The 19,033-nt window shown below is 37.2% G+C and overlaps 2 protein-coding genes across 28 annotated transcripts in view; one reads left to right on the top strand and one right to left on the bottom strand.

Moving 5' to 3' along the window:
- The window catches only part of Slip1 (SLo interacting protein 1), a 144,634-nt gene that overhangs the window by 17,098 nt on the left and 108,503 nt on the right, over positions 1-19,033 (top strand). The gene's annotated exons all lie outside the window — the stretch shown is intronic.
- bent (projectin protein bent) overlaps positions 1-19,033 on the bottom strand; it is a 53,571-nt gene that overhangs the window by 16,135 nt on the left and 18,403 nt on the right. For 13 of the 27 annotated variants that reach the window (XM_064681480.1, XM_064681495.1, XM_064681496.1 and 10 more), the window contains 14 exons: positions 17,470-17,505; positions 15,704-15,736; positions 14,312-14,353; positions 13,141-13,288; positions 12,559-12,932; positions 10,257-10,382; positions 9,419-10,118; positions 8,972-9,325; positions 6,944-8,656; positions 5,238-6,137; positions 4,325-5,088; positions 4,081-4,216; positions 2,901-3,791; positions 173-2,839 (listed from right to left, as the gene is read on the bottom strand). In XM_064681480.1, coding sequence (XP_064537550.1) covers positions 173-2,839; positions 2,901-3,791; positions 4,081-4,216; positions 4,325-5,088; positions 5,238-6,137; positions 6,944-8,656; positions 8,972-9,325; positions 9,419-10,118; positions 10,257-10,382; positions 12,559-12,932; positions 13,141-13,288; positions 14,312-14,353; positions 15,704-15,736; positions 17,470-17,505 — 8,884 coding nt within the window. The remainder of the gene's footprint in view (positions 1-172; positions 2,840-2,900; positions 3,792-4,080; positions 4,217-4,324; positions 5,089-5,237; positions 6,138-6,943; positions 8,657-8,971; positions 9,326-9,418; positions 10,119-10,256; positions 10,383-12,558; positions 12,933-13,140; positions 13,289-14,311; positions 14,354-15,703; positions 15,737-17,469; positions 17,506-19,033) is intronic. The other 14 variants (XM_064681501.1, XM_064681502.1, XM_064681482.1 and 11 more) reach the window with 8 other exon arrangements.

Here is a 19,033-nt window from a genome sequence, read left to right as displayed (position 1 = left end):
TATATTTTAAAAACTCGAAATTTTCCGGTTAAAGTAAAAACGGTTCTTAATTATTTGTTTAGTGATACATATATATATATATACATCGGACATTTGTATTAATGTTGTTATGAGATTCCGTAAAATAAAATGGTACTTATTAAATGAAAATGTATGTTTTTCGGTAACTTACACTTTCTTGGTCTAGTTATGACCGATTTGCTGGCATCCGATGGTTCGCCAGGACCAGCTGCATTGATGGCCTTAACTCTAAACTCATACTCGCAGTTTTCGTCAAGGTTTGGCACTGAAGCTTTGCATTCCTCACCGAACGCAGGGGCGGTAATTTCCGATCCTTTAATCCATTTATCTGTGCCCTTTTCACGCTTTTCAACAACATAACCAGTAATAGGTGATCCACCGTCATTAAGTGGTGGCCGCCAAACCAAATCCACACGATCTTTGTCCCAATCAATTGGCTCCGGAGTGCCGGGCTTGCCGGGTTCATCAAATGGATTCTTTGCAACTATGGAATGCTCACCGGCTAAAGGTTCTGATTCTCCTTCAGTATTTACAGCTAGGACCCTGAATTTATATTCGTGACCGGGCTCTAAGTTATTCAATTCAGCGAATGGTTCCTTAAAGCGACCAGAGGGTAGCCAGCGTCCGGTTTCCACGTCCATTTTCTCAACAACATAATGTTCTATAGGTAGGCCACCATCATCCAGAGGTGGGTTCCATTTCAGTTTGCATCCTTCTTTGTGAACATCTGTCACACGTAGCGGACCTTCCGGTGGTGCAGGCTTATCAAGAACCGTTACCTCAAATGAAGCTTCATCATGGCCCGACTCATTTTCGGCTTTAATTGTATATTTACCGGTATGCAAACGCTTTGCAAAAGGTACGGCTAGTTTAGTGCGGTATGACTCTATGTCAATATTGTAGTCATCGTCCTCAATGCGAGCTTTATTATGGAACCATGTTTTGCTTGGTGGAGGCTCGCCAGAAATTTTGATGTCATAACGAATATGTTGGCCAGCCTTAACTGTGATATCCTTAATATTGGTTCTATCAATTTTGGGTGGTGCGAAGCGATCCTTAGCAGTCATTTGGTCTGAGGCTTCTGATGGCTTACTTTGACCTGCTTTGTTAACAGCTTTCACGCGGAACTGATATTTGGTGCCTTCGATTAAATCGTTAACGCGAGCTTTGCAATCCGTGGTATTTGTTTCCAAAACCTTTTGCCATTTCCCGGTATTATTATCTTTCTTTTCAACAATGTATCCAGTAATGGGTGCACCTCCATCGTCGTCGGGAGCACGCCATTTAAGATCCGCATGATTTGCTGACCAGTCGGTAATTTGTGGTTTACCAGGTGTATCCGCGGCATCGTATGGATTTTTCGCCGTGACTGGGGTATCTGTTACTAGAGGCTCTGACTCTCCCTCGGCATTTACAGCCTTAACTCGGAATAAGTATTCTTTACCTTCGGTTAGACCAGTAACGTCCGCTTCAGGTGTTTTAGTCGTTAGAACTGGTACCCATCGACCTGTTTCCGTATCCATACGCTCAACGACATAATGTTCTATTGGCTCGCCACCATCATCGTCGGGCTTATCCCATTTCAAGTGAACGCTTTCGGCTGTAACATCGGAGACGGCCAAAGGACCCTTTGGCTTGCTTGGCTTGCATAATACTTCAAGCTCTACCTCGACTGTGTCTACGCCTGAATCATTTTTAGCTGTCACAATGTATGTACCTTTATCAGCACGCTTCACTTTTGGCATTATAAATGTTGTTTTGTATTCCTCATTCTCAATTTTGATTTTGTCGCTGCTCTTAATTTCGGCTCCATTGTAGGTCCATGTTATTTTGGCTGGCGGTTCTGCTTTAACAGCTGCATCCATGTGCAACATTTGACCGCTACGCATGATTTTCTTTTGTAAGTTCTTACGATCAATATGGGGCTTCAAAAACCGAGGTTTCGCTACAACCGATTTTGAAACATCGCTGGGCTCGCTAGGACCGGCCTTGTTGACAGCTACAACGCGGAACTCGTATTCATGTCCTTCTTCAACAGCCGTTACAGTGCCCTTGGTTTTGTCACCAGGAACTGTAGCCGCGTCTACCCATGCGCGTCCTGATTTGTCACGCATTTGGATTATGTACTTCTGGATAGGAGCACCTCCATCGTTTTTGGGTGGGTCCCAAGCTAAGTCAACAAAGTCCTTATCCCAATTGGTAGGCTCTGGCCGACCAGGCTTGTCCGGCTCATCAAATGGATTCTTAGCAATAACCGGCTTATCCGTTTCCAGATCCTCAGACTCGCCCTCTTTATTGACAGCGCGAACACGGAATTTATAGGGCTTGCCCTCATGCAAGCCAATTACCTTCGCTTCAGGCTCGGCACTCTTGCCACATGGAAGCCATTGGCCAGTATGTGGATCAAGTTTTTCTATTTCATAATAGTCAATTGGGGCGCCACCATCATCTTCTGGCTTTTCCCACTTCAGCTTGCAGCTGTGTTTTGTCATATCATTGACCTGCAGAGGACCCTTTGGCTTACCTGGTTTGCCCAATACAGTCACATCTAATTCTGCAACGTCCTCTCCGACCTCATTTGTAGCTTTAATAGTGTATTTGCCACTTTGAGGACGTTTGGCTCGCATAACAAAGAATTTAGTATTGTAGTCAACATTGTCGATTTTAATTCCTTCCTCATCACTGATCACAGGTAATCCATTAAACAGCCATTCCACCTTTGGAGCTGGCTCACCTTTAACATTAATGTCCAAGCTGATTGATAAGCCTGCTTTCACAATTACAGGCTTCAGGTTTGTTCGATCTATATGTGGCTTAACTATTCAGAAAAAAAAAAACAATAAATTGTCATGATAATTATTGTATTTTAAATGACTTACGGAAGCGTGGCTTAGCTGTATGCCAATTGGTTTGCTCTGATGGCTCAGAAGGACCAGCTTTGTTTACAGCGCGAACTCGGAATTTATATTGCTGACCCTCTTCAAGTTTTTTAACGACGCCCTTGCAAATTGGACCTTCTGTTTCCGCTGCTTTAACGAACTCGCCAGAATCTTTGTCCATTACCTCAATGATATAATTTGTAATGGGAGAGCCTCCATCACGGATTGGTGGTTCCCATTTTAATTTAACATGGTGCTCATCCCAATCCTCAAGTTCTGGAAGTCCAGGCGGTGCAGATATATCATATGGATTCTTAGCAGTAATCGCCGATTCTGTTTCGAGTGGTTCTGATTCGCCCTCTTCATTGAGGGCCTTAACTCTGAATTGATATCGATGGTTTGGATCCAAACCTTTAACATCGAACTCTGTCTTCTCGGGATCTACGGTTCCACATGGTACCCATTTACCAGTTGCTGTATCCATTTTTTCGATAGCATAGCCTGATAGAGGTACTCCTCCATCGTCTTTGGGTTTTTTCCATTTCAGCTTGCAACCCTCTTTATGTATATCAGAGACATCTAAGGGGCCTTCGGGCTTTGCTGGCTTATCTAATATAATTACTTCAACTTCAGCCTCGTCAACGCCATTTATATTCTCAGCTTTGAGCTTATACACTCCACTGTCCTTCCGTGTCGTATCCAATAATACAAGTTTTGTATTATAATCTTCATTATCTATTCGCAACTGTCCACTAGGTGTTAAATCTTTTTCCTTGAAGAACCAAGTTAGAGTAGGGGCCGGCTCTCCTTTAACATCTACATCAAACTTAACCGTTTGACCAGCTCGTACTTTCACGGGCTTCATTTTTTCGCGATTTATAGATGGCTTCACTATAATTAGTGTATTATATATCATTATTTGATATTTATTCGATATGGTTAAATATTTAATTAACAATAGAGGTACAGAAAGGGAAATTAAAGAAGCTCTACTACGAGCATTGATGGCAAATAAAATGAATGTTTGGCTTAACATAAAAACAAGCATATGCATATACGTACCAGAAATCAAAAATGAAAAATAAATATGTTCATATTATTTAGCAAATAAGCAAATCATTATCTCTCTCATCCAATTAATCTTTTAGCTGAAAATGTATTCAAAAATTTGAGTTCTTACGATTTCTTGGCTTCGCCAAATGAGGTTCCGTTGCGTCGCTGGGCTCACTAGGTCCGGCCTTATTGATTGCACGGACACGGAATTGATACACGTTTCCTTCGGTAAGGCCTTCGACTGTTGCCTCCGGTGTGGACGTCTATATGTTATGTGTAAACATATTATTTGTTTCAAGTTATATATTTAGAGATATATAAAAATGCTGTACTTAAACACACAGAATAGTCTGTATAAAAATAATACTTACGTTCGTGGTAAGGACTTCATCCCAAATGGGTGAAAATTTATCCTTCTTTTCAATGATGTAGCCAGTGATTGGCGCACCGCCGTCGTCTTTTGGAGCCTCCCACTTTAGCTTAACCATATGCTCATTGTAATCATCGATCTTTGGAGTACCTGGCTTACTGGCAGCATCATATGGATTCTTTGCTAATATACTTCCATCGGTCTCTAGAGGCTCGGATTCACCTTCCTCATTGATGGCTTTAACCCTAAACTGATATTCATGGCCTTCCTGAAGGCCCTTGACATCAAATTCGGTATCATTTCCTGAGGCTCGACCGACAGGTACCCATCGACCTTGTTTCTTATCGAATTTTTCGACTTGATAAGCCGTGATAGGTTTACCACCATCATCATCTGGCTTTTGCCACTTCAATTTACAACTATCTTTGGTAATATCTTTAACAGTTAATGGACCCTTTGGTTTACCGGGAGGAGCCAAAACATTTACTTCAACGTCTGCTTCATCTTCACCATGTTCATTTACGGCACGAATCTTATATGTGCCCGTATGCTTTCTTACAGTATCAATAATAGAAATTTTTGTATTGTGAGGAATATTTTGAATTTCGCAATTGCTTGGCAAGTCCTCAGGCTTAAGCTCCTTGTCGTTTTGATACCATGTTATTGTTGGAACAGGTTCGCCACGTACATTCACATCATACTTTATGGGCTTACCCGCGCGAATTAACAGAGGCTTTAAGTTAGTCCTGTCTATGCGAGGTTTCACTATAAAACAAGGCACATTTATATTAGTAATCTACATATGCTATGTGAGAACGTATATTCAAAATATTATATCTTGACTATTTGCGTTCAAAGATCAGAGATTAACTTTGTCAGTCAATCAGACAGACAAACAGACGATATTTACTTACATTTTTTGTACTTGGCCACCTGCGGAACGCTCGCGTCTGATGGTGGAGATGGGCCGGCTTTGTTGACTGCAATGACACGGAACTGGTATTCACCATATTCTTGCAGACCAGCAACTGTAGCTTCTAATTGGTCACCAGGAATTTCCAAAGCCTTTTCCCAATCTGGCTTATTCTTATCCTTCTTTTCAATGATATATTTTTGTATTGGGGCGCCGCCATCGTTTTTGGGAGCTGTCCATTTTAAGCTGATACTCTGATTATCATAATCGGTAACTTCAGGAGTGCCTGGCTTATTGGGTTCATCAAATGGATCCTTGGCAACAACTCCGACAAGCGTTGTCAGGGGCTCGGATTCGCCCTCCTCATTGACAGCAGATACGCGGAACATGTACTCAGAACCAGGATTTAAGCCTGTAACATCAAAGCTTGGTGGTTCCTTTTCGCCTGGCGAACGTCCAACCCTGACCCATTTGCCAGTTGCTGTGTCCATTTTTTCGACAACATACTCCTTTATAGGTACGCCTCCATCATCTTCCGGCTTTTTCCACTGCAACTTACATCCAGTTGCTGTGACATCACTGACAGCAAGTGGTCCTTTCGGAGAACTGGGCTTACCAAGAACCACTAGCTCAACAGTCTCGCGGTCAACCCCATTACGGTTTTCCGCCTTTAATGTGTAAAGTCCACTGTCTTGGCGCTTAGCATTCGTGATAACAAAGTCCGTGTGGTAATCTACGTTCTCAATAGTTATGCGATCCCCTGTTGTTAGCGGAATATCATCGCGCCAACTCCAGTGCAGTTCGGGTACGGGTTCGCCGGTAATATCAACGGACCACTTGTGTGTACGTCCGCTTTTGATTGTCACGCGTTTGAACGTCGATCTATCAATTTGTGGCTTAACTATATAGGTTTATGCGACAAGAATTTTTGTAATTCAAAAACAACGTTAGCTTCAAAGTCATGTCATTTGGGAGAATCATTGCTAATTTAATAAAATACGTACATAATAAAAGCGGTAGCAGTAAGGCAAATGCGATATGCTGTAAAAATAATTTATTTGAGCGATATACTAAGTGCATAAATATAATCAAGTGTTGGACAAATATTCGAGATTTTCAACCTTGATCCCACCTATCCAGCTTAGCCAATGGCCCTGATTTTAATATTCCGCGCTGCGAGTCCCATCGGTCCGAACTCTGGATAATCACAATTTATATAAAATGTTCTTAAAACATTGAAAAGAAGGACCACGATTTAAAATCGGTAATAATGGTCACATTTATAAACCGAATCTGGCCCCAAATCGCTAGCCCTGGCGAACTAAGGTTCAAATCAAAACATATGCGAATAAAATACAATAGCCAATACTAAAGAGAATGCATTCCTTTAAGCCGAAAACCTTTTTTTTTTTTTTTTTGAGCCATTTTTCTTATTGATTTTGTCTAAGCGTTCTTAGAGAAGGTTTTGATTTTTTATTATAAAGATCTTTATGCGAAAAAAAAATGGGACTACGAATGGCTGATAGTCGAGCATATAAGTAATATATAATTTTCATGTAGTGAAAAAAGCGATTGCGCACCAATTCTGAAAGCAATATTTGTTAGCATGTGCATCGGTAGTATGTTAAGCCAAAGCAAAATGAATAAAATGTGCTACAAAAAGATTATAGGTGCATCCTTTTTAATTTTACTTTTAATATTACTTACGATTTTTATGCTTGCAAAGATGGTTGTCAGTCGGTTGAGAAGGTTCCGAAGGACCAGCCTTATTGACTGCACGCACTCGGAACTGATATACCATTTTTTCCTTAAGGCCCTCCACCTTACATTCGGGTGTTGGATCCTCGGTTTTAGCTACTTCACTCCATGTTGGCGAGAATTTGTCCTTAATTTCAACAACGTAATGGGTAATAGGACGTCCGCCGTCAGATGGTGGGCGTTTCCACTTAAGAGAGACACTCTTATTATCATAATCATCTATTACGGGCTGGCTGGGTGGACTTGGTGGATCATAGGGATTCTTGGCAAGAATCGCGTCAGTTGTCTCCAGTGGCTCGGATTCACCCTCTTTGTTGATAGCTTTGACGCGGAATTTATATTTCTTGTTTGGAGTTAGACCCTTAAAGTCAAATGAGGTTTCGTCTGGACCAACTTCGCCGGAGGGTATCCAGCGTCCAGTCTCTTCATCCATGCGTTCGAGGGCATATCCCGTGATTTCACAGCCACCATCATCTGGGGGTCGTTTCCACTTCATCTTAATGCGATGAGCACGAACCTCTTCTGGCTCAAATGGCCCACCTGGTGCTAACGGACGATCTAAGACCACAACTTGTGCTTCAGATTCAATTGTTCCCGAGCTGTTGGTCAATACCAACTTATATTTGCCAGTGTCATTACGGACAGATTTTTTGATAGTTATTGATGAATTGCGTTCAAGCTGTTCAAGACAGATGCGCTGATTATCAAACTTGAGAGGTTCATTGGCCTTTATCCAGCTAGCTACTGGCTCTGGTTCTCCATCGTATTTAATATCATAGCGTATGGTCTGTCCCTTTTTCACAGTAATATTTTTGAGACCATCACCAACAAGGAAAGGTTTAACAAAACGGCATTTGGCTATAATGGCTTTAGTCTTGTCGCTAGGCTCGCCAGGACCTGCCCGATTAACAGCACGGACTCGAAATTCGTACTGTTGGCCCTCCTTAAGATTGTCAACTGTGCCCGTTCTAGCATCTCCCGGCACTTCTTTGCCGGCTACCCAATCGTTTGAAAATTTCTCTTTGTATTCAATAACATAGGAGGTAATGGGATCGCCACCATCACTATCTGGTGCCTCCCACTTAAGATCAGCGTGATCCTTATCCCAGTCGGTAAGGTCAACGGCCTTGGGTTTGCCGGGCTCATCCCATGGATCTTTCGCTAGTATAGAGTTTTTAAATGTGGCCGGATCAGATGGACCAAGCTTGTTTACAGCACGAATGCGGAATCTGTACTGCTTCTTTGGCACCAAGTCATCAATCTTTTTGAGACGTGGTTCATTTGGTAGAACCTCAGCGACAGGCTCCCAGCCCTGCTTTTTGCTCAAGTCTTGCCGCTCGATAACATATTTTGTAATCGGAGAACCGCCATCATCTGCCGGTGGCTTAAAGTTAACCACACACGATGTTTGATATACGTCGGTGACATCAACATCTTGTGGTGGCTGTGGAACGTCTTGGCAAATAATGTTAACATCCTTGGTATCTTCGCCTTGTCCATTTGAAATTTTTATCTGATATGGTCCCGATAAATCCCTTGATGGTTTTTTAATCTTAAACGTGACCTTATCATCGGTTATCGCAACCTCGACATCTTTGACAGGCAACGGTTTTCCGTCTTTAATTAATTTTGCCTCCACTGGTGTTTGCTTAGTACCGCTTACTATATATAAACACATACATAAAATGTTGAAATATTTACATCCACAGACAAACAAAAAGTAAAAATTTATATGTATTAGCTTAAGAGGAATAACAATAACATTATTATTATTATTAATTGTTATCCAACAACATGAATTATGCTGATATATATATTTTTGATAAGTATCGATAGCCAGATCTACATAGGCGTCTGTCTGTTTGCAACCACTTTGAAGTCTTTGAAGTCCCTCACTTTGAAGTCCTCCGAATAAGATCGATTCGGCTATTGATGCTGACCAAGAATATACGATACACAGCTGTTATTATTATTTACCTTTGTATGGCACCTCAATGACAACTGGCGCACTAATTGGTTCTGCATACTCATCCGGACAGTCAATATTTGGTCTGCTTTCGCCCTTTCGTACGGAAAGCTTACACGTTGAAGTTAGCTGTCCTGATTCACAGGTAATTTCACCTGCGTCTGTTAAGTCTAGACCGTTGAAAACCAGCTGGTGTTTGCCACCGCCCAAGTTCTTGATTTCAATGCGCTCGTTGGGTACTATTGGTTCCCCATTGAACTTCCAGTCGCATGGGGCTGTCTGGTCCTGTAGCTCGACATCTAACACTAGTTTTTCTCGCTCCACAGCATCGGTGTCCTTAAGTTTCTTGTTAAATCGGTTTTGATCTTTAATATAATTAATTGACAGCAATTAAAACATATATTTGTGAATTTTTAAGCCATACCATTATGTACGTTCATATCGAAATGTTCACTTACAGTTTATGATTATCTCTGCATCAGTCTGATCAGCATTGGTTGTACACTTGAACTGACCGGCGTCAGTAACTTTGCAATCCTTGATAATAAGCTTCCGCTTCCGCCCTTCCTTGACGACTTGCATTCGCTTGTCCGGCTTGATTTCCTCACCATTGCGGAACCATTGAACATCGCCTTGAGCATCGTCAATTTCGCAAGCGAGCGTTACGGTGTCCTTCTCAATGCACTGCTGTGATTTCAGCACCTTGACAAACTTATATGGGTACTCTACTATCTTTAGAACACATTCCGTTTTATCTGGTTGCTTGTCCAATTGGCATCTGTATTGGCCAGCGTCCTCCAAAACTGACTCTTTGATAATAAGTTTTAGATTGCCATTAATATCTTTCGAGATCAAATAACGTGGATCATCAGATTCTAGCTTTTGGTTGTCCTTAAACCAACTGACATTCGCCATGCTGCTGCTAACGGAGCACTCCAGAGTCGTTTCATGCCGTGTAAAACCTTCTACTTTCTTTTTCAGTGGCTTTGTAAATGTATATGTGGGATCAGCTTCCTCAACATTAAGGAATGCCGTACTGGACACACCGCCGATCTCAATTGTATATTTTCCGCTGTCTTCTACCTTTGGTGTACTAATTATCAGCTGGTATGTTTCATTCTCCTGTTTGAATTTGAACTTGCTGCCTGTAAACACCTCCTATTAGAAGTTCATAATTTTAAAAGATTAATATTTTTCAAATAAATGTTTACCTATGAATGTAAATTGAAAATAATTGCGCTACAGCTCCAATCTTTTTATAAATTTCAAATTTATTCATATGTACGTAATACTTACATCCTTTCGGAATAGCCACTTGGGTTTGCAATTGGGTTTGCTGAATCTCGCCTCGAATACAACCTTCTTATCCTTGCCTTCCTTAGCGAACTGATCGATCAGTGGACTAAGGAAAGATTCTACCTTCTGTTGTTGTTGTTGTTGTTTGTTGTTTGTTTATATTTTTGTTTTTATTTTTTGCGTTGTCAAAAATGGGTAAAGACGTCAAACGACAATAAATTTGATATACGATTAATCAGCATTCATTCTCAAATGCAATATATAAGTAATAAATAGCACAGATATGTGGACATTCATAAACGCCAATGTGTTGCCGTTTTTTCTTTGTCGCAAACATTTATGTACTATTCATAAACATTAGGTACTGGTACCGCTTATGATAATGATTAGAGCAATTTCATTCATTAAAATTAATAGTAATGAAATCAAATAAAACAAAGATTCAAAAAACAATATTTTGTTTGATATACATTGTTAATCAGCCAAGCAAAAGGCATTTTTTATAAGTAAGTACCTGCACCCGTCTCTCTTTCAAGTATGCCAATAAATTGTGCCCATTCATATGTGATACACTAGTATTTCTTATATATAAACTTATATATAATATATAACACATTTCCGAATGGCCCACAACTTATTGTTATACTAAGTTAACGTGCTCTATATATATAAATGTACTTTATTATTTGTACGTTGTTAAATAACTATGCAGATTGGAAATTAGCTGATCTGCATATTATTGAACAAAAATTCATAATACCCATGAGGTAATTTTCGGCTATGTCGTATATCGAATTATTATTAATTTATTGATAACCGATAGCAAATTTATCGAGTACTTTTCAAAAAACAACTCTTTTAATGGTAATATCTAAACTTATGGATGATTGAAGATGGATGTATGCAAATGTATGGATCACAGATTTATGTAAAAATATGAGTGTCAAAATAGAGACATACATATGAATATATGTATGTCATTCTGTTGTATTATATAACGCCAAATAGGTAGCAAAATTCAAATGCCCTGTCAAAGACGCTAGCAAAGAAGAATGATTAAATTAACAAGAAAGCTTCCATTAAATTCCAAATGAATTTTTGAAAACTGTACCGATAAAGGTTTTAGCTTGTCTCTTCTGAAAAATAACGACGAAAAATAAAAATCCGGTTTCAAACCAAAATCGCCAAAAAACAAGAGTTTCCTTTTACTGGAAAAGTAAGTTTGTAGTACATAAAAATGTAAATTATTGATTGAATTTATTTGTGGGTTATAAGTATATTTAAGTAAATATCTCAGAATTGTAAACCGCACCTCCTCACGTCGAAACGGATGTAACGTCGGCCAATCGGGGATCAGCTCAGCTAGGGATGGTCTACGTGATGTTGGCGCCTGTATTGCATATTACACAACATACATAGTGAAGATATAATGTAGTACTTATAACATTAGCAATTGATTTTGCATTTCATTTGTGAATATTCTACTTTAATAACTGCTAAATTGCCGGTTCTATTGAACGGCAGACTAACCTAAAAATCCATTGTTTTTGAGTTGAGGCTGTCAGTACCAATTTGGCTAACATGTATGTATATATCTTTTTCGATATTCTTTCATGAATTGAGCTATATGATCTGAGGCACATTTTTGGCAAATGTTTAGTGGTTGAAATAGTGGGTTTTAGTAACTAAATTTAGCTATTATTAATTTTCTTTTATAAAACTCTCTGTGCAAGTTTTGTTACGAAATGAAGCTTCTGATCTTGGCAAGCTAATACTAATATATAACATTTTTAAGCTATCAATATGCATATGACGATCTATAATTTAAATGGGGTTTTGCCAACGGCTAAGCTATCGTAATTAAAATGTAAATTACTAAATTTAAATAATTCAATTATGTGTTAGTAACAAACAGAAAGACAAATATATAGATATTAAGAATCAGTAACAAACACAAATAATCGGAAAACGTTGGTCTCTGGGACTGACAGACAGACATATATATGTAGATGTAACAACTTGATTTTGGCTTCGGATAATTAAATCTATACTGAAGTTCTAATAGGTGGGTAATACAAGGATTTCTAATCCTTGATATCTATATACCATATAATATGAAAAAATATATTAAAGAAGATAGGTAATTTTTGTAAATAGGCTATCAGTATATCAATATTTCCACGCTTGTTATGTGCTTTTGTTTTTCGGAATGCGATCAGCAACTTTTAAGGTATTACCACAGATAGCTCTATGAGTAAGTAATAAAGCAAATGATGTAAGCCGAAAACAATCTGCTTCTTACCCTTTCGACTTTCTTTAAAGCCGGTAATGGTTTTTCAGTTTCTTTAAGATCGCCCCAATTGGGGTCTTGTTCTTCTTTGTCCCATTTTTGATAACGACGTTTTTTTAACATGGCACGGAAATCCATGCCACTGGAATCGGAGACATATAACTGCATCTCGGCCGAGTCCTCGCCGTGTATATTGGAAACAACAACCTTATATTTGCCCTCATCGTTGGGCTTGCACTTACGCATGCATAACGTGATTGTGTTCGTTTGTCCATCTGTGAGGAACTTGTACCGACCACCTTCAATAATCTCAGTAACTCCTTTGTAGAACTTGAATGTGGGTGCTGGGTTACCCTCGACACCAACTGTAAGGTAGGCCGTCGAGTCTACAAATACATGGGTACAAAACAAAAAAGGTTTACATAATGTATTGGTTAGCCACTCGTGCGAGTACACAATAGTAGATGTGCATATCCATACAAATGGTATATACCGATACAAATACATACATACCGTATCTTTAACGAGTAAAGGAATTTTTTGATTTTTTGCTCTTAGTACATCGTGTACAATGTACGAATGAGAGATACATACCTTCAACCGCGGAGTATGACTCTTGAACATCGATAATTGTGGGTGGACCACCATCGCCGACATCGCGCAGTGGCGTAGATGGTTTATTTATAAGATCTTCCAAATCCTGAACGCTGGGTCTGCGCACATCAATAGACGGACGTCTCCGCTTTTGTGGGTAATTACATGATGATTACGATCAACAAAAATGGGCGGAAAGTGTTGTCAGACACAAACAGAAAAAAAAACATAAATATAGAAAAGACAGATAGTTAATACATTTGGTACTTCTCAATGAGTAAGTATACATAGCATAGTCAAATCGTGAACATTGTTATTCACTCGTCAAAATACGGATTATATACAAAAGAAAAATCAAAACGCATACTGCAAACTGCGGAGTAGGGTAAAGATTTTGAATTATGTCAACTACTAAACTGAACAACAACATCTACAACACAATACTTAAATCTACCATCAGACACTTTTGAAGTGACTTTGATACGATGCAATGTAAATGTAAGCTAAACGCGAATACAAACATTTTAGATTACTCTCTAATGGATTTAAGTAATAAGTCAAGTGATAATAGATAGCTATGATGAGGAATGTAGTTATAAATCATGTTAAATTGATAGATTATTGTAAAGATTAGTATTAAGATTAATTGTTAAATAAAAATGTTCTTGTGTCCGGGAACATTTTCTAAATATGTTCCGGACTGTGCAACAAATATAATTTTCTACGACCTTAAACTGATTATATACCCATTCATTTTAAAGATAACATTGATATTCCCTTTTCTAACATAGTTACATACATACGTTTTATTCGAGTAAGTAACGCAATATACAAACTTAAGAAAAAACACAGTACCCCAAAAAGAAAAAAACCGCCAAAAATATATACGTGTATTATTTACATAGAAAGGTTGAAAATTTTGGGTCAATCACAACTGAATTTACAACCGTACAAAAGTACAGTACATTTTATACATGTATGTATGTATAAAGATATGTTTATGCAATGCGCTCGTATTGGTATTCGTGATTTGGTTGCTTCAATATTTACATATATGAATCTTAAATGTTATATACGCCTTTCATAATATTATGTTTCAAATCAGTCACCAACAAGAACTCAAGCGATAATAATTGAAAGTAAATGTGATCATTCGATCACAATTTAAGACCTGTTTTGTGTCCCCCATTTCGCCGGGTCGCTGTTGTTTTTGCTATCAAGATCAAAAAGAAGAGGATATAAATAAATGCCCGGATGTACAAATAATTATACCTATGTATTCATGCAGTACGTTTAATGGTTTTAGAATCTGATCGAATTAAGTAAGACCACAATGTGAGAATTTTACTCAAAACCTTGTAGGCGTCGTCCTTTTATGCGACATTATCATTATTTCTCTAATATACTCGACATACAAAGTGTAGCTTAAGTAAATGTAATTTAATTCAAGCAAATATAATAACATAATTTTGGTATCGGGTTAGTCTCAAATTTTTTAAAAATCCGAAATATTGCGTTGGTTTATTCAAGGCACACTTGAACTGCACCCAAAAGTATATACGTATATAATTAGAAAAGTATTTCTTTTTTTTTTTTAAAACGCAAATCTGTTTTGGTTTAATTGCAGTCATTAAAAATTCAAAGATGCAAAAATTATTCAATAACAATTTTTATGTTAGTAGCTTGACTGAGTTGCTCATTAAATAATAATTGAAATTGATGCAGATTTATGAATTTAGTTTTGTGTGTATGGACTTGTTTCTATATTATACGCTACGATGAGCCGTTAAATACGCATCTGGTTGATCATCATTTGTATTTAAAACATTTACTAATAGTATTACCTTCTAACTTTGTCATGGTGTGTAACGCATTAAGAATTTATATTCTTCATCAGTATCAACAGTCGAGTCAATATGTTTGTCTGTCTGTCAGTCTTTTTCTCTTAAGCCTATGGCCATTAAACTTTGCATGGATCGGACTACTATATCTTCTAAGTTCTTTGTTTTTCAAGACACATTGATCAAACTTGCTATTTTGTTTTCCTCCTACCCTCTCGACCTACAATTATCATCATCAGATGTATTTCATATAGTACTGCGGCTCACTGTACGAAAAACTTTACTGCTTTTTATGATATCTTAACCAACATTAGATATTTCAAGCTTCACAATTGTCCCCACATCCCCTATATCTATTTGATCTACGGCGTTTCGAAGATATAAGTAGTTCGAAATTATTTGCCACTTATTTGAATTCTTAAGATTAATGGATAAGTATCCGTGTGTGTGTGTGAGTGTGTTGTTATCAACTACGTTCGATCTATAGATTTATTTGAAGATGATGTGATTGTAGTAGTTTTTGTATTCTGATTGGTGTATACGAATTTGGAGCTCGCAAGTCTTATGCAAGTGATAGATATAGTGCAAATGTTTTGATTTGTGTTGCAAATTCAGGGTGCTGGTGTGTGGAATTGAGATTTACCGAGCATCTCACAATAAGTTTGTTAAGAGAAATGTGACCAAACACTACGAATGAAAAGAAAAGCACAACTAACTCTCACCTGTCCTTCACCAACCTCGCCTGGCCTCAACAACTGTAATATTGGTTTTAAATTGAATTAAAAATACTGGACAACATTCAATTGCATTTCTATTTGTTAGTTGACTGAGAGGTGCCAGATAATGTCTTAATTTTGGGCTGTCTAAAATGTATGTGTGTAAACATGAATGTGGTGCATGTTGATAAAAGGGAACAGCTTAATCAATTTTAACTTTCGAATGAAAATCGACGAATATATATATAACATATACGACGATGAGTGTTAGTCAATAGGTATAACACAAGTCCACTTGAGAAAATAATTAGCGTCACTTACATATGCTCATATGAGTTTTACTTTGGCTAATCAAAGTAATGAAAGCACTAAGAAGACCTTACATAGTTACATCAAAATATCCTCAAACATTAAAACTGAATATCATAGCTCGGATGAAAGGCCTAGGTACGACTGAACTGCACGCGTTTATTTTGCCTTTCACTCGCGACAGACAGAACTGAATGTTAATTAATATGCTTTGAATCTCGAGCCCAACGCCCCTGATGTGATACTATATGTGCAAACATATTTATTGCAGCCGTTCCCTTCGATCTAATCGCTTCTACATATAGATATAGATATAGGTATTTTAGAGTATTTATTTATACATATTTTGTAGAATGCCAAGTTTATCTCTAGTACCCTCGACGTCATTTCTTAAGAAAACGTGCACAGCTAAATTATTTTTTATTCCAATGCTCTAATTCTAATATTCTGAATTTTTATACTCTTGTAGAGGGTATTATATGCTTGCCATAAGATGTGTAACGCACAGAAAGAGATATCTCCGACCTCAGTATATATACATATATTCTAGGTCAGCATCAACAGCTGCGTTGAAAAAAAAGTTCTCTTTTCCCAGATATTTTAATCGAAATGAGCAGTTACGAGTTTCATTATTCTGTCATGTATGCAAGAGTTAAATGTCCACGAGGGTATTAAATCTTCGGCGTGCCGAAATTATCATTACTTTCTCGTTTATATATAAATTATGCATCAAATGAATAATATGAGTGCCAAACGCAGGTATACATAAAGATATATCGCACTTGTGTTGTGGCTTTTCGTTAAAAAAAAAAAAATAACGAGAGTACTATTATTAGCGCTCTTATATGAGTGGACAAGGAGAAGGCCATTTTGTGCTGCAGTGCATCCACATATATATGTATATACATATACATATATTTATATATATACATATATATAAATATTGAATATATATAACTGTAAATGTGCCTTGTATTAGAAGCTTTTAAGCTAAAATTAAAAATTGGTTCGTAATTATTTTTTCTACAGGTATTGTTAGAAATTGATATCACTTTACTGTTGCTAGATCAGAAATAACATATTAAATTAAAAAAAAATAATAGAGTTTCTAGTGTGTGTAAAAACGGGCGGGTCCATCTTTGGTGTTAGGCAGAAACTCTCAATTGAACGTATATAAACTTCACTTTTGAAGGACAAAAACTTATATCTACATATACATGGGTAACTTACACTATCCTACGTGTGGTGAATATCTATATTTCACTCTGTAAGGAGGATTTTAGTGTGAGCACATCGATTAAGTTTTCCATTCAACTTACTAGCTTTCCGTGGTAAAGAATATTTCTTACTTCTTAGTCTACAATTTTATATCCCATATTTCTTGTATATTTAATTTTCAACTAGCTGAGAAGCTCTAAAAATGTGCATAGTGTTGGGCTTTTAGTATATTTGGAATGTCTTACCCGTGTATCCATGACTTCGCCGGGGCGGAGTTTCTTCTGTTGTATTTGTTTGTGTGTTTGTTGAATGACAAACAATCAAATGCATGTATATATATTTCGTGCAGGTGTGTGTGTGTGTGTGAATATGCCAAGTGATTGTTGTTGTGGGTTGGTTGTAGGCAAGGGGGTGGCGTATTGGAGTATTTGTTGGATGTTGTTGGTATTGTTGATCGGTTGCAGACGCGGGTATAGGCACAATCAAATGGGCACCAAAATGGTTTGTAGTTGGTTCAGTTTAATGATTTTATAATATTGTTTGATCGGTTGTTGGTTGGTTTGTTGGTTGGTTGGTTTGTTCGTTTGTTTATGGTTGTTTTTGTTGTTTAGTTTGTGGATAATGTTCATACATGGTACATAGAAGGGAACATAGGAAATACATAAATGTCATTAGGCACATTGCAGTGAAATACTACAACTACTCGTAACAATTAACAAAAATAATACATATAATGTAAATATTATATTACATACAGGCAGTCGGTTAAAGACAATTAACTAAGTATCTAATACTTATATAATTATTGAATTCATATATCTATAATAATAACCATAGTAACCATGAGTATATGGTAATACCATTTTTTTTCAAGTATATATACTCGAGTATATGCATATATCAGCTTATAACAATCCTCAAACCCTCTACTCGGCTTTCAAGAAGTAATATGAGCCGCTTAATAAACCTTTACTTGTGTCTTCATTTTATCTTAAAACTACTTCTCAAAATAAAAATATGCTATCTATTTGGTGAGGTTCACAGAAAATTTCACGCTGTCAGTTTCCACTTTAAGTGAACTTATCAAATAATTTTATTGTCTGTTAAAATATGATTTTTAACTTCATTTTTTGTGTATGCTCTACATATTCTAGAAAGCCATTCAATGAACGAAAAGTACTTAAGTTGCTAGCGAAAAACGATATATGTATATTACAGTACCAAATTTACTTTGCTCTTAATCGACCGATGGAATTATATATATGTATAAATACTACTTATAAAAATAATATAATAAACTAGCTGATTAAGGCCGTTTTGAAATGTTCTCGGAAAGCTGCTTGTCATATATTTTATAATTTAGTTTTATTCGATTCCATTAATTAAGGAATAAGTACTAGAGAATCCTTGGCAGTTGTCAATAACTCCGCCAAGAACATACAAAAACGGTCATTAAAGTGCTTCCGAGGTGCTTCCAAATAAGTTTTGATTTATTTGCCCACGGAATGTGAAAGTTGTTCATTTACTATAATAACGACTACGCAAGCAAATATTACAAGCTTAATTTGAAAAGGAAACTTGACTACAAGCATGTATATTCATTTTTAAGATTCTATCAAATTCAATCTAATTAATTTTGGTAGGAAAAGTATCTTATCGGTAAGCACACCCAACTTTGCAAACAAAATATTTATAGAAACTGGGATTTTGCATTTTAAATATATTACATATATATGTATGCGGTATACATACATGTGGTATAAAGTATGCATTCTAAAGAAAGCAAGGTCTACAGTGAAATTACTCCAT

This window comes from Drosophila montana, unplaced genomic scaffold (genome assembly GCF_035044405.1).
Source record: "Drosophila montana isolate Dmon_TW-CO22-7 unplaced genomic scaffold, ASM3504440v1 contig_2397_1, whole genome shotgun sequence".
Classification (NCBI taxonomy): domain Eukaryota; kingdom Metazoa; phylum Arthropoda; class Insecta; order Diptera; family Drosophilidae; genus Drosophila; species Drosophila montana.
This window is presented reverse-complemented; position numbering and strand designations above follow the sequence as displayed.